Here is a 16073-nt window from a genome sequence, read left to right on the forward strand (position 1 = left end):
GACCTATGCTTTAGACACTGCATATTAGATAATTCCTAAGAAATATTTAATTCTAAATACATATTATTGTATTGAGATCTTTGTTGGTTTTATTAATATTTCCAGCTAGTTGAAGGTTTTGCAGCAATTCTTATATGCAACTGTTGATGGAAATGAACATTGAATTCTTATCATCAGTATAATAAAAAATAATTTTATTTTAAAAATATTAAATAAATTAAAACGTTAAATAAATATGATCTGATTTTTATTTTTGGTAATCAGAAACATTCTTTGCTGGACCACCTGGGCCTCCTGGACCTATTGGACCAAAGGGATCACAAGGTAAATTCAACACACCACAAATATAACGTATAAATCTGGGTTTACCCATTTTATTGTTACCCATTTTAACGCATTTAATGTTCTTCTGTTCAGGTGATGTTGGCCCTCAAGGTTTCCCTGGTAAGGCTGACACATTCAGTCACAAAAATAATTATATGACATTGACAGTTTTAGTTTATAAGCATACTTCTCTTTTTCATCTTTTTCTTCTCAAGGTCAACCTGGATTACCTGGAGAACCTGGAATTGGTTTGTGATTGACATTTGCATACTGCATGTTTCTTCATTATTCAGTAGCTGATGTGAAAGTACACATTTCACTTCTGAATTCAGGTATTCCAGGACAGCCGGGATCACCAGGACCACGTGGAGAGCAAGGTCTTGATGGTCCACTTGGACCACAGGGACCTCAAGGGCCAATGGGTCCCATGGGCCCAGAAGGTCCAAAAGGTACAAGCAAATATATAAACAGTTGAAGTCAGAATTATTAGCCCCCCTCTGATTTTTTTTCTTTTTCAAATATTTCCCAAATGATGTTTAACAGAGCAAGGAAAATTTCACAGTATGTCTGATAATATTTTTTCTTAATGGCAAAGATAAAATAAATCAGTTATTAGAAATGAGCCATTAAAACTATTATGCTTAGAAATGTGTTAAACAGAAATTGGGCAAAAAAAAAAAAGACAGGGGAGCTAAAAATTCGGACTTCAACTGTATATAAGTTTAACTATAATAATGGTTTACATATTTCTATATGAAAAGATAGGTATGTTACAAATATCTACGATATAAATAAAAAACACTTACAGTAAGTAAATAGCGTTTTTCTACTTCTGCTATTTTTCTACTATTTTTCTTTATCTAACAAATATAGGTGATGCTGGAGTCCCAGGTGCCCCTGGTATTCCAGGTTATTCTTACGGTAGGCCAGTGTCTCTGTTCATCTAAAATCTACAATGATAAAAACTCTTCAGTGCTTCCCACACATAGACTTTACCTACGTGCTCTGCAGACCCACAGAGACGCACCTTTTACGGTAAAATGCATCTGACTGTATGTCCTAAAATGACCTCAAAATGGGATTCGGGTTATTTGTATGCGTTTTTGCATTACCCCCTGTGACTGTTTGTCACAATTAATTAAATTAAATGATTAATTATTTATTAAACGACCTAAACTTTACTATATACCCAGAGAGAACAAAATATACTGGCTGCAAAATATTTGTAATCCATTAGAATGGGTATTATTTAAATAATTGCACTTTTTATTCTAGTAATTATCATTTTTAACAATAATGTTTATTTTTATTTCTTTTTTTCTGTTATTTAATTCGCATTTGCTGTATATTTTATTAGATTAATGAAGTTAATATATTACATACTTTATACATATCTAAAATGCTTTGGCAATACTGTACTATATCATGCCAATAAAAAAAAATAAAGCAAAAGAGAGAGAGAGAGAGAGAGAGCAGCCTTTACCTGTCAGTGGGTGCACGTGGCACGTGGAAATAGTGGATTTTTCTTTTATTTTAACTGCCTTTTTTGAAGAGCCCCTATTATACATTAAAAAGGGTCCTATTTTGGTTTTAAGGGTCTCCCACAACAGGCTGATATGCATGAAAAATCAAAAAACACTTTTACTTTATTAAATTTTACTTAATTATCCCAGTGACTCCCATATGAATCGTTTAGCGATTCATTTGCTCCTCAAACCCCTCCGATGACAGCCTGTTGCGATTGGTCAACAGCGTTCAGCGTGTTATTTATCTCAGAAAACTCCCCAAATCTCAACCCCTTCCCCACCATTTTGGTACGAACTGTAAATCAGCCGGGTCACCAACAATGGTGTAGGATTCGATTGCAGCGGCTGCCCAAATCACGCTTCATAGTAGTTAACTTACTAACACCACAGTATCCGGTTCTCAACAGTGTTATTCAGACACCTCAGGATCTTTCTTTGCTACTGTGCTAGTGGGCAGGGCGCAGGTTTAAATTTTCCTGGGTTTTGCAAGCGCACCCAGTGGGCGGTGCTTATGTTTCGTATCGACGTCACACCCAAACAGCTAAAGACTCGTTATCAAGACGATTCACTTGAAGCACTATGAGTCGACTCTTTTATAGATGAATCAATAGTTTTAAACACTGTGCACTTTCAAAATGAACCCATAGTTGGATATTTCACTTCACTGTTACACACTACATGGAAGGTCATTTTCAAAAACCCATAATAGGAGGTCTTTACATAACTTTAACCCATTGTAAAGAAAAGATGTATAACAGTGTCACAATAAATAAAATCATCGCATGTAGTTGACCATTTATGTGCTGTGGGTAAAAGCTGTTTCAATCCGGCTAACACCACAAGTATATTTCAGACCTGCGGGAAGCACTGCTCTTATACCAGACACAACTCAATGGTATTGATTTTGTAAGGTGGAGGATCCAGAAGTGCTCCGGGACCACCAGGTCCACCTGGACCCCCAGGGCCTCCTGGAGAACCAGGTTCTCAAGGTGACGGGTCACCGAATGCTGTTCAACAGATTTCAGACTACCTCAGAAGTAAGTTTATCATCTGTACCAACGTTGACTGGTTTGAGATGTATAAAAATGTAATTGCTTCGCTGTATCAGTATGAATATTTGACCATGTGTTTTTCCTAGTCTATGAAGACTTTTTAATGAGATATTTGTATAATAAAAAGTCATAATGGTGGGTAAAACTCTTTTTGGCTTGTTTAGCCGAGTCATCCATAAAACAGACAATAATAGGAGATAATTAATTTAGATGATTAGCATTATTGCATGGTAGATTAGACTTTCAATAAAACACTTGTTTTTAAAAGCTTTATGCATGTTTTGTTGGTTAAACTGACTGTAAACTTTAAAAACTTAGTATCTCCTGTCACACAAACCTTATTTGCATATTTCACCACACATGTTAATTCTGTTACTAATCAGTGAAAAGTCTGCATTTTTTTCATCTAGGTGAGTGGGAAATTAGGCAATGACTAAAATCTAATGTCTTTTTGCAGGTGAGCCCATTAGACAATACCTAGCTGGACCTCCAGGCCCGCCTGGACCACCAGGTCCCTCTGGATCAGCCTCTGATGATGCTCTGGCTAGCAGAGTCATTGAATATCTTCAACGTGAGTTTGAAATCTTTATTGACTCTATTTAAGAGGTTTTATTCTAATCTGCTGTATGACTTGGTTTTTATTTATTATTAGTCGTCGGTTATTATGAGACATCAGCACATTCAAATACAGTCTCGGTCATACAGTGGGGAAGAAAAAAGAGGGGGAATATACAAACAAGTAAACAGGATAATAGAGTAAAGCTAGGAGAAAAAAAAATACCATAGAATAGAAAATCAGAAGAAATTATTGATGTAACGCCAAAAAGGTGTCCATAGCTGCCAGAAGTCATCTGACCTTTGATGTATATCATAGTGGAAATAACTAGGGATGGCTGACGTGAAACTGACGTTTCAACACAGTGTCGAGATCCCGAAGCGCAAGTGGTTCGAAACACTGCACCGAAGCATGATCCGAAACTAAAGCAATTCAAAGCATCGATCAGTTTAGAAGCGTTTCGAGACCTGGCTAATCTGAAGTTTATTCTGACCCTGTCACTCAAATACAGTCTCATATTGCCTTGTGGACCGTGCGTGTGCACATTGTTTCTGTGCTTCAAATGACTTTTGGGTTCGAATACTGACTTGTACAAATACTCCGAAATCATGATATTATGTATTTTAATAATGTTACTGTTTTATTGTGTAGTCTAAACAGGATAAAGCTGCGGATACGCCATCAATTTAGCATCATTTTTGTAACACTGTAAGACAATAATTAATATTTTTACAGTACTGTGATGGTTGGGTTTAGGTAGATGTTAATGTTAATAAAATACAATGGGAAATTTAATGAATAATATAAACAATTCTTGTTAACTTCTGGCCTCAACCGTGTCTGATCTAGCAACAACCCTGTTTTATGACCAAAACAAGACAAATTGTTCACAAAGTGTTTATTCGTATGTCAGACCAATGTTAAAACAAAACAAGAAACAAGAACAGAGCATTACAAACTGGTATTAAAGCATTTTAAAATAGCTGTATCAGTCTGGATTCGAAACCACTATCCCCGCATGGTAGTCAGAAACCTTAAACTCTCCACTAAATCGTGTGAAGTTTCTATCATACAAAGTGGGGTTCAATAAAGCTCGATCAATCTGTTCCAGTGCAATACATAAAACAAATGACCACTAGGTGTCACCGTAGAGTGGAGATTTGAAACGTTTCGAAGCTTCGACTGTTTCAGGGTTTCATGAAGCCTCGCTTTGCCCACTACTAGAAATAACGCACATACTTGAGACAACCCTATTTTGAAGGAGGGCCCCTGAGGAGATGAGCACAATAAAAGTATACATTTCTTTGCCAGATAAACCAAAATTAAAAACAAATGCTTGGTGTTGTGGGAGTCCAACACATTCTCTACTTCACCATATAACAAATACAATTCTGGAGAAAAACTGAGTTTTAACTTAGAGTCCTTGTAGAAAATGATGTATTTTCTTCCAAACAGAGATGATTTTGTCACAATACTAGAAACAGTGAAGGAATGTCCCTTTGATATTTTTTTAACTGTAAAAAAAAATGCAAAGGAGTTTCTATAAAACTTTTCAGACGCAAGGGTGTAAGATAAACTCTGTTAATGAATTTATAATTGAGCTCATGAACACCCAATGAATACATCTAGAAAACAAATCGTTACTTATTTCAGACCTATCTGTATCTTCAATTTTCTATTACCAGTTTTAATGGACCCACCCATTTTTTGGTTGTTGATAGGAGATGAGGTGAGACAGTACCTGATTGGTCCTCCAGGACCCCCGGGACCACCAGGTGTGCCAGGTGGATATGGCTTTAACACTCAGGAAGTGGCAGGACGAGTGATGAGCCTTATTAACGGTAGGAAAGATGTGCTGTATGCAAGTTTCAGGACTCTTGAATGAATGAAAGTAAAAAAACAGCTGATGTTTAGCCTGATAGCAAAACTTTAATCACACAGAGTTTGAGGGACAAATATAAAAGTGTTTTAATAAATAGCACCTGTAATGATTTTATATTCCGTTTGTTTAAGATGCTGGTTTTAGAGGTTTACCAGGACCTCCCGGCCCACCAGGACCTCAAGGACCTCCTGGAAACTCTGGAGGACTGGTGTCTTACGCTGCTAACGAAAACCAGCAGCACATCCGCGCAGAGCCGCAGGAGTACATCAAGAGTAAGAAGGCAGTTTTGTTAGCTTTAAGTCTCTTTTGGGCATTATAACTAAAGTTTGTTTAATTTTGCAGGCCATCCAAGGGCTGATGAGAATTTGGATTACACAGCCATCGCTAAACAGGTTTCAGATTACATTAAGGGTAAGTTCAGATGAAAAGAAAAATTAATAGGAAGAAACAGACGAAGTGCCACTTTTTTAAGTCTTATGTCTGCTTTTTATCCACAGCTCATGGCCTGTTAAATGGAAATGCTGGCTTTCCAGGTGCACCAGGTCGTCAAGGATATCCTGGACCACCAGGGTTTCCAGGAGAGCCCGGAACACCAGGACAGCCTGGACCACCAGGACAGGCTGGACCACCAGGACTGCCTGGACCACCAGGACTCGACACTGTACACAATTACTCCAACATGACTGCTGTCTTGGACTACATCAAAGGCAAGAAGGAACTTGTTCAACCAAAAACACACACATTTAAGTTGCATTAGTTTATTTACAAAGTAGTGTTTCTACAGAAAATCATATGAAAGGACAAAAAGGCGACCTGGGATTTCCAGGAATTCCAGGTACAACTTTTACCTATTAATCTACGCTGTCAAATGGGTGGTTTGAGCAATAGTGGACTAAAAATTTGATCTGCAATCAAGTGATAAAACATACATCGTTTCTTGTTTCAAGAAGTAATTTTACTTTTCCTCAATCCAAGGATCCCCAGGTATTGATGGTAAACAAGGCATAGTAGGCTTACCAGGCATAAAGGGACAAAAAGGAGAAAGAGGTATCTGTCATTTTAAATATACAAGTCTACTTTTATTTTTGTCTTACTATGATAACATACATTTTTTTTCCCTCCACAGGTGAAGCAACATACGTCAACCGAAGGAGGAGGAGGAGCACAGTAATTTAGGCACACAGCAGTGTGTTTAGCTGGTTTGCATTAATACACCATATCTTAATAAGACGTGATGGGATATGATTACAGAAACAATAACACAAGACTGCAACACATGACAAGATTAGGCTCTCTCTGCACTTGTATTTTCTATATTGTTAGGACTTCTGGTCAAAGGCCAGGGTAGCCGTTTTCCCGCACTATTAGGCTCTTTTGAAAATGCAGTTGCGGGTTGTTGATTTGTGAGCTACTTTCATACCATGCCATGGCCTCTAAATAAAAATATCGGCTGTTTCTCAATACCAAGTATGCAAAGTTTGGACTTGCGTCCTTGGAAGTTCAGAGCTGCCAAGTTCAGACTTGGAAGAAAGAACTACCGAGGACGCGAGGACACAAGTCGGGTACCTCTTCAGATGGAACGGCAGTGTTCTTTATAACGTCACTTAACTCACCATGGATTCATCGGTTTCACTGTACATTAACAATTAAATGATTGAATTATAGAAAGCACGGTTTATGCTGTGACGTCACACGGCAGAATTATAGATTTTCTCTTAAGTGAAATTTCTCGTTGTTCATCACATATTGCTGGGGGGAAAATAGTGTATTGTGTTGGTTTCGGACATGGTGTAATGCTTTGAAAGTCACATGTACATATTGCAGTCTTTTTCATTTCTATTTGTATTTGTTTCTTAATTTTTTTTTGTTAAATCAATGTTACACTGAATTACCAATGATCATGAATGAACCATAATTATGTTGGGATTTCTCTACAAATCTATAAATTTTCTGATCATAAAATGTGCTCTTTCTAGCATCTTGCATGACAGCAAAAATGATTGAAATAGTGCTTTCTGTCAATTGCTTTGTTAAAAATGCTTTCATTATTACCGACTCTGAGCAGCATCAGAGGTGGATTCACTTTTAAATCCATAATAAAGTTTTTTTTTTAAGGAGCGATTTCTGAAAACCTCAATCATAAACACAAAGATGCTTAAACAGGGAACCAGCCGGCAGAAATATTCAGCACAAATGCTTTAATCACAGTAGCGTCCTATAATCAACAACAATACATTTGACACAAACAAAGTACATATTACAACTGATATGCTGCTAATTTCACCTCACAGGTTGAAAATGCTTAAGAAAGTCTATGAAAATGCAAACACAAGGATCAAGACTGCAGGAATTGGTGCACAGCACTTTCATTACAGTCCAATCTGCTCAAAAAAACACACCAGCCGTTCTCTCAGGTTTCATCAAAACAGCACTTTTCAGTCTTTTAAATGGAGCTTTACGAACTACGGCACGTATGAAAGTGCAATAAACACATTTATTGCACGCTAATTTGTAAATTAAATATGTAAAATACACAAAAATAAAAGAATATCTGCCTGATCAAACCAAACCAGATCACACACGATCCTCAGTACAAATCTCCAAGTACACAAATGTAGTGTAGAGTTGTCCTATTAATTCATGTTGCGTTTATGGAGAATACGAGCAACACTGAATATCTAAAAGTTGAGATGATGGTTGGATTCAGCTACATGTTCACATTGCATAGCACTTATAAACCACAGTGAAGTCAGAATATTTGCCTAACCATGGCCGCTACTTCAAATATATAATAAAAAATGCTTAGAAAACATATACAGTAGGTAATCCTCAAAAGTCAGGTCATTTCAATTGATTTGAAGGTATGAATTTCACAATGAAGCTCAATAAACATTTCATCAACGCAGATACAATTTTAAAAATAGCACAGGAAACCTCATGGTTAGTATATTAAAGGCACAGTTCACACAAAAATTAAGGTTTGCTTTTCACTTATTCACCCTCAGGCCGTCTAAGAGAACATAACTTTCAAAGGTAAGATTTTTAGCTGAACAAATTGTCATTTTTGGGTGAACTGACCCTTTAAGACTTATTATGTCAGAGAACATATTTAAATCAGAGCTTTAAATACAATGTTTAGCTGAAACTGTGGGAAAAATTCACATTTTTTTGTGTGAACTGTCCTTTTAAGACCAATGACTTAGGGAAAAAAAGTATTTTTCTGAGAGAACATGTTATCAGCTTTAAATAAGATTTTAGCAGAAATTGTGGGGCAAAATCTCATTTTTTTGTGTGAACTCACCCTTTCAGACCATCGGTTCAGGGTGAAAAAAAAATATTATTTTTTTAAAGAGAACTCTTTAAAGATAACGTCTTATTTGAATCAGAGCTTTAAATAAGAATTTTAGCACAAATTGTGGGGCAAATATTTTTTTGTGTGAACTTTCCCTTTAAGACCGCTGGTTCAGGGAAAAAAAAATGTATTATTTAGGGATTTTTACTAAGAGAAGATTTAAATCAGCTTTAAATAAGAATTTTAGCAGAAATTGTGGGATAAATGTTTATTTTTTGGGGTGAACTGTCTCTGTAAGACCACTGGTTCAGGGAAAAAAGTAATGTTTTTTTTTCTAAGAGAACATTATATAAGAGAACTTAATCAGAGCTTTAAATGAGCTGTCTCTTTAAGACCACTGGTTCAGAGAAAAAAAGCATTATGGTTTTTTTTCTAATAGAAGATTTAAATCAGAGCTTTAAATAAATTTTTTAGCTGGTATTAAGAAGCAAATTTAAATTTTTGCATGAACCGTCCATGCAAGACCACTGGTTCAGAAAATAAGTATTATTATGACTTTTGTTTAAAGAGAACATATGAGAAAACCATTAAAAACAGAGCTTTATATAAGGTTTTTAGCTGTAATTAAGGGACATATTCACATTTTTGTGTTAACTGTCCCTTTATGACCACAGGTTCAGGGGGAAAGTATAATGGTTTTTAAGAGAACATTTAAATCTTCATTAAATAAGATTTTTAACTGAAATTGTGTGACAAATTCTCATTTTTTGTAAACTCACCCTTTAAAACCACTGGTTCAGGGAAAAAAATGTATGTATTATTAAGTTTTTTTTAATTTAAATCAGCTCTAAATAAGACTTTTAGCAGAAATTGTGGAAGAACGTCTTTTTTTGGTGAACTGTCCCTTTAAGACCACTGGTTCAGGGAAAAAAATGTTTTTTTTTTTTTTAAGACAACATTATATAAGAAAACTTATTATTTAAATCAGAGCTTTAAATAAGGTTTTTAGCTGAAATTGAGGGGCAAATTCACATTTTTGTGTGAACTGTCTCTTTGAGACCCGTGGTTCAGGGGGAAAAAAGTATTGTGCTTTTTCTCTAGGAGAAGATTTAAATCAGAGCATTACATACAATTTTTTGAATTGAGAGGCAAATTAAAATTTTTGTGTGAACTGCCCCTTTAAGACCACTGGCTCAGGGAAAAAAAATTTTTTTTGTCATAAAAAAATAAAAAATAGTGGCATATAGAAAAAAATCACATTATCGTCCATCAGCTATGACTGAAATCTTCATAGAAATCCACTTTTAAAGCTTAAATGAATAAAACGTGATGAAAAGGAAAGCTTCTTTGTGTCTTACTTGAGCATATCTGATCCTGAATCCCCGTTCAGTCTGACGTCATATATCAGAGGGAAGCAGGAAGGCAGCAGAGGTTCAATCACTGGACAGTTTTGGCTTCTCTTTGTTCATGGTGAGTTAAAAGCCGGTGGACTGCACACTCGGGACGGGGTAGAACTTGGAGATGCGACTCTGTGTGGAGGGGTTCAGACACGCAGACTCTCCGCTCATCTTGAAGAACACTTCCTGTTCCTGCAGTTTACGGGCAAACTCCTCCTCCAGAGCCTGAACACACAGATTTCACATTAAACTTTAATGATTGGCTGGACTTAGACTGCCACCTAGTGGTGTGAATAAAGCCTGACTAGTTAACTACAATAAAATTAAAGCCATGTTTGGATGGCTAAATTAAATAAATAAATAAAAGATTTTTTTTACTCATTCATTTTTTTAAATAATTGTTGAAATAACTACTTTCTAACAACCAAGTTATTTTTTCCACGGTGACAGTAATCAGAGCATTGAAGAAATGTAATTATACTGGAATTTCTAACTTTGATACGATACCAAGAAAAATATCAATTTTCGATACCAATTTTCGATACTACTATAATTGAATATCCTTATACAAACATAAACACCTTACCTTTACATTATGTTTATTAATGTTGTCATGATACTGGAATTTATAACTGGTATCGAATATCGATATTTTTCTTGGTATTGTATCAAAGTTAGAAATTCCAGCATCGTGACAACATTAATAAACAATGTAGGGGGAATGTATTAATATTTATAAAAGGATATTTGATTATAGTAGTATCGAACATTGGTATCAAATATCGGTATTTTTCTTGGTATCGTATCAATTTTTAGATTAAATATCTTTATATGAACATTAATACATTCACTATACATTGTTTATCAATGTTGTCTTGATACAGAAACTTCAACTTTGATACGATGCCAAGAAAAATAACAATATTTAATACCAATTTTCGATACAACTATAGCCAAATACCCTTTTACAGACATAAATACATTCCCTATGCATTATGTGTTTTAATGTTGTCACAATACTGTTATTTCTAACTTTGATGCGAGAGCAAGAAAAATACTGATATTCAATACTAATTTTCGATACTACCAAAAAATTATCTTATACTGGAATTCCTAACTTTGATACGATACCAAGAAAGATATCAATGTTCGATACCAATTTTTTGATACTATTATAATCAAATACCTTTATATCAACATTTCTCACTTTTGTATCGAATATCACTTTTTTTTTTTGCTATTGCATCAATTTTCGATACTACTAAAATTAAATATATTCATATAAACAAATACATTCTCTATATGTTATGTTTATTAAATTTGTCACGATACTGGAATTTCTAACTTTTATGCAATACCAAGAAAAATACTGATATTTAATACCAATTTTTGATACTACCATAATTAAACATCTTTATATAAAAAAATACATTCTTTATACATTGTTTATTAATGTTGTCACGATACTGGAATTTCTAACTTTGATACAATACCAAGAAAGATATCATTGTTCAATAGCAATTTTTCGATACTACTATAATCAAATACCTTTTTACCAGCATTTTTAACTTTTGTATCGAATATAACTTTTTCTTGCTATTGTATCAATTTTCGATACTACTAAAATTAAATATCTTTATATAAACATAAATACATTCTCTTTATGTTATGTTTATTAAACTTCTCATGATACTGGAATTTCTAACTTTGATTCGATACAAAAAAAAATGTGATATTGATATCCAATACCAATTTTCGAAACTACTATAGTCAAATATATTTATATAAACAAATACATTCCCTATACATTATGTTTATTAAATTTGTCATGATACTGGAATTTCTAACTGTGATTCGATAGTAAAAAAATTGATATTCGATAATCAATACCAATTTTCTAAACAACTATAGTTAAATATCTTTATATAAACAAATACATTCCCTATACATTATGTGTATTAATGTCCTCATGATACTGGATTTTCTAACTTTGATACGATACCAAGAAATATGTAGATATTTAAGAACATTTTTTGTTTCTACTAAAATCAAATATATTTATACAAACACAAATGCATTCTCTGTACATTACATTTATTAAAGTTGTCCCAAAACTGGGATTTCTAACTTTAATACGACATCAAGAAAAATATTAATATTCAATATCAATTTTCGATAATACCATAATTAAATATCTTTAAATGGACATAAATGCATAAACTTCGATACGATGCCAAGAAAAATATCGATATTAGATACCACTTTCGATACTGTGAAAAAAGTACACCTAACAGTAACCGCAGTGTTCAATATACTAGTGTAAACAACAGCAAAGCGCAGTACCTTCTTGCGGGGTCTGAGTTTCTCTCTCCAGTCCTTGAGCTCAGCGCCATGCTCTTCATCAAGCTCCTTCAGCTTCTGTGTCTCATGCTCGATCAGCAGATGGCACTTCTCATTCTACAACACACACACACACAGGTTTTGTTTATATGAAGCGAATGTGTGTTTTCTCAGAGATGTAGTCGGTGTGAGGGCTGTACCTGCAGCTGCTGCAGTTCTCTGCTGTTTGCGTCACACTGAGTCTGCAGATCCCGCATCTGATTCTCATGCTTCTGCTGCTGATGAAGACGCTCGTTCTTCTGACGCTTTTCCTCCTGTGCTGCAAACTGTCCAACACACACAAACACACACACATTGCTAAATACACAAATACACAGACAGTAGGAATAGAATCACTAGTGTATATGCCAACGTATGCTAATAGGACTTTTAATTAGTCAGTAACCTGGGTCAAACACTTCTGGTAAATTGTATGCCATTGCAAAATCGGCATGTTTAAGGTCTGTTTTCTTTAAAAATCAGCGATCTCCACTGGCTGAGTAATATCTGATATAAAGTGGGACTCGGATTGTACAAGAAGCACTGCATTAACTTACATTTTTTCCAGCCATGTATTTATAATATGAGCATTTAATTTACCCCAGTATATTCAAAGGAGCTTCTGTACTAGCCTGCCGATTCTGACAGGCGTGTTCGAGTAAACGGCTTTTGTCTTGTTTTACGCTTGAGCAACTAAATGAATGCCAAAGACTATTTAACTGATTGTATTTTAATTAAATTACAGCATCGATGCTGTAGAAGGAACCGTATAAAATGGGAAAAAAACTCAAAATAACAGGTCACCGGAAGTTTATCAGTATGGGAGCAACACTAGCTCGGCATATAGCCTATTGGAATAAATGTTTTATTAATTAGGGATGCACAATATATATGTACCACACAGACTACATTAGAGATTTGAACTGGAAACCAGAGATACTGAATATTTGATCATACTGGTTGATCGTTCAATAGTTGATACACAGATAAAGCACACTAATTAAATAAAATATGTAATATTAGCCAATAAATAATATGTAGGCCCACACAGAATCTGCACTCACAGCTAAAAACCTTCAGCAGATTAAATCAATATATTTGTTATATGCTTGTTACTTATGTCAGTGTTTCCCAACCCTGTTCCTAGAGGCAGACCAACACATTTTGGATGTCTCCATTATGACCCATTCATTTCAGGTTTTAGAGTCTCTTCTATTGCTCTGATGAGTTGATTATGAAGAGGTTGAAAATGTGTACTGTTGGTGTGCCTTCAGGAACAGGGTTGGGAAACTCTGAACTATGAACACTCCCCCCTAAACAAAACAGGACACGCCCACTTCTAGAGGTGTGAAAACACCCTGCTGATACAGGGGGGTTTCGTGGCCCTTTAAATAAAAGAGTTTGTTTTCAACTCCTATGCTTGTAAAGATCACCAGTGATCTAGGGACTGTAGACTGCTGGTAAACTACACACACAAACACAAACAAACAAACACACACACACACACACACAAACAAACAAACACACAAACAAACAAACAAACACACACACACACACACCACAACTACCTGAATGCATCGCACCAATCAACACCCGTTCCAGCTGACCATCATCTGTCGTCTTAATTGCCAGGACTATATTTTTGAAGGCATACTCACACTATGCAAAGTTGCCTTGAACCGGGCCGAAGCACACTTTTCCCCCTTCCCATCTTCCCTGATGGCCCGCACACACATTGCATTCGCGCCTGAGCATGCTTACTTCATCGATGATACGCTGTTCAGTTTAACAGTAGAGAAGCGCTCTCACTCATCACAATGGAGATTTCTTTAGTTATATAATTTTAGTCGTTTGATATGCAGTGACACACATTAAATATTTCGCCAAACAGATCAGACACTTTTGACACTCATAAACAATCATAGTCCTCATGTTGCAAGTATTAGGAGTTTTACTGAAGGTGCAGCTGTGGTGCAGTGAGGCTTTGCGTCTTTAATAATCAAACGACAGTTTGAGTTCATTGAACAGTAAGAATGATTAATAAATTCACATCAAACAGTGTTGTAAAAGTCTTGTCTTCAGGCTCAGGCAAGCTTTGCACTCACACTCCTGAGCCCAAGTGAACCGCACTCTGGAACAGCACTTCCAACCGAACCAGGGCCGGCCAACTGAACCCGATTCAGAGCACTCACACTTCTCAAACGATCCAAGAAACGGGATTTGGCACGGTTCGGATAGCATAGTGTGAGTGCGCCCGGAGTTTGTGCTCCCCTCACGTTGTCTGTTGTTTTTTGTTATGGGCCGTTGTGTAGTGCGAGCTAGTAGTAGTAGGAGTTTTGCATTGGCCAGGACATGCAGTTAACTAACGCTAATTTCAATATAAATATTGACCTGTTTGACTCTCTCTCTCTCCAGCTCTGCAGTCACTCCAGTGGTGGTGATCCTCAGACTCTTCTTGAACATGGCCATGCGGGTCTTTGCGTCGCTGCGCTGGATCTTGGGCAGTCTGGTTTTCTCCTGCATCTGCCTGTTCTTCATATCCTCCATCAGACGCTGGTTGTACCTGTGCATCTGCTCCATCTCCTGCATACACACAGACACACACACACGCTCAGAGTTAGATCTGGGGTCTCATTAATGGCTAAATGGGCAGAAACATGAGTGTGCAAGAGTTGTGGTCTATAAAAACAAACTTGTCAGAAGCGTTATGTCAAACAGCTTGGCAATGCGAAAAAAAATTAGGGCAGTGCATGATTTTGTCCTTTGGGAAATGATTGGATTGTTGATGGGAAGATGGGTTTTGCTAATAAAAGGAAAATTGTTGAATGGATGAAGGCAGAGCAGCAACAAGACAAACCCTAATAGCCCCGTCCTGAATAGTCCCTGATAGCCCTGCCCTAAACAGCTGATCATCTCTGATAACTAATGATAGATAAATGACTGCTAGTCTCACCTTAAATGATCAAGCACTATCCATATAAAGACACATTTTGATTTCATTGCAAATTTTATTCTGGTGTATGTCACATTTGACTTTAGGGTTTCTCCGCAGATTTTTATAAACGAGAGCTCTGGACTTCACCTTCTCATGTCTCTTGAGCAGCTGGTGCCTCTGCATGAAGTACTGGTCCTTCAGCTGCTGTTTGTAGAGCTGGTGTTTCTCCTGCAGGTGGCGCTCCTCCAGCTCCCACATGGCTGCTTCTCGAGCTGGGGAAAATCAGGAAAAGCTGCGGTCAAATAGCTGAATAGTATTGGCAATGTAAAAACAAAAGTAAAAATAAAAACAGCACCAAGGCACAGGGTAAAATGCTGAATAGTCTATACAAAGTGTTTTTTTTTTTTCATTTTATTGTTTACTTTATTTCACTTTTATTTTAAATGTCTTTATTCCCTCTTGTGTCTGTGTTTTATGTACCCAGAGCTTCTGTAAACCACAAAAAAAATCCTTTCTGACACTGCAAAAAATACTGATCCTCAATCTAATAATACAGACTGCACTTGCACTCAGTTTTCCTATTGAAAAATATTCTGGCATAAGCTATATATTTACCTATAAATGCCAAATAAATGGCAAATTATGCAATTTACCAATTTGCTAATAACCAATTAACAATGCAGACAATGTTTTGTTATATTGCTGATTTTTTTGCAATGTTTTTAAATGT

The 16073-nt window shown here is 35.9% G+C and overlaps 2 protein-coding genes across 16 annotated transcripts in view; one reads left to right on the forward strand and one right to left on the reverse strand.

Annotated features, from left to right (window-relative positions):
• The window catches only part of col17a1a (collagen, type XVII, alpha 1a), a 38117-nt gene extending 30660 nt beyond the window's left edge, over window positions 1–7457 (forward strand). For 11 of the 12 annotated variants that reach the window (XM_005160111.6, XM_017354917.4, XM_073945024.1 and 8 more), the window contains 14 exons: window positions 265–324; window positions 418–444; window positions 540–572; window positions 657–773; window positions 1198–1245; window positions 2762–2887; window positions 3360–3473; window positions 5180–5299; window positions 5472–5612; window positions 5683–5751; window positions 5838–6047; window positions 6125–6175; window positions 6316–6387; window positions 6467–7457. In XM_005160111.6, coding sequence (XP_005160168.1) covers window positions 265–324; window positions 418–444; window positions 540–572; window positions 657–773; window positions 1198–1245; window positions 2762–2887; window positions 3360–3473; window positions 5180–5299; window positions 5472–5612; window positions 5683–5751; window positions 5838–6047; window positions 6125–6175; window positions 6316–6387; window positions 6467–6516 — 1238 coding nt within the window. In that variant the 3' untranslated portion in view covers window positions 6517–7457. The remainder of the gene's footprint in view (window positions 1–264; window positions 325–417; window positions 445–539; window positions 573–656; window positions 774–1197; window positions 1246–2761; window positions 2888–3359; window positions 3474–5179; window positions 5300–5471; window positions 5613–5682; window positions 5752–5837; window positions 6048–6124; window positions 6176–6315; window positions 6388–6466) is intronic. The other variant, NM_001145565.1, reaches the window with a different exon arrangement.
• Window positions 7458–7521: 64 nt separating this feature from the next.
• slkb (STE20-like kinase b) overlaps window positions 7522–16073 on the reverse strand; it is a 44689-nt gene continuing 36137 nt past the window's right edge. For 2 of the 4 annotated variants that reach the window (XM_073947119.1, XM_073947124.1), the window contains 5 exons: window positions 15491–15615; window positions 14800–14991; window positions 12570–12695; window positions 12373–12486; window positions 7524–10254 (listed from right to left, as the gene is read on the reverse strand). In XM_073947119.1, coding sequence (XP_073803220.1) covers window positions 10108–10254; window positions 12373–12486; window positions 12570–12695; window positions 14800–14991; window positions 15491–15615 — 704 coding nt within the window. In that variant the 3' untranslated portion in view covers window positions 7524–10107. Of the gene's footprint in view, window positions 10255–12372; window positions 12487–12569; window positions 13874–13947; window positions 14992–15490; window positions 15616–16073 lie in introns of all 4 variants that reach the window. The other 2 variants (NM_001328385.1, XR_012402032.1) reach the window with 2 other exon arrangements.

This window comes from Danio rerio, chromosome 1 (assembly GCF_049306965.1).
Source record: "Danio rerio strain Tuebingen ecotype United States chromosome 1, GRCz12tu, whole genome shotgun sequence".
In the NCBI taxonomy this organism is placed as follows: domain Eukaryota; kingdom Metazoa; phylum Chordata; class Actinopteri; order Cypriniformes; family Danionidae; genus Danio; species Danio rerio.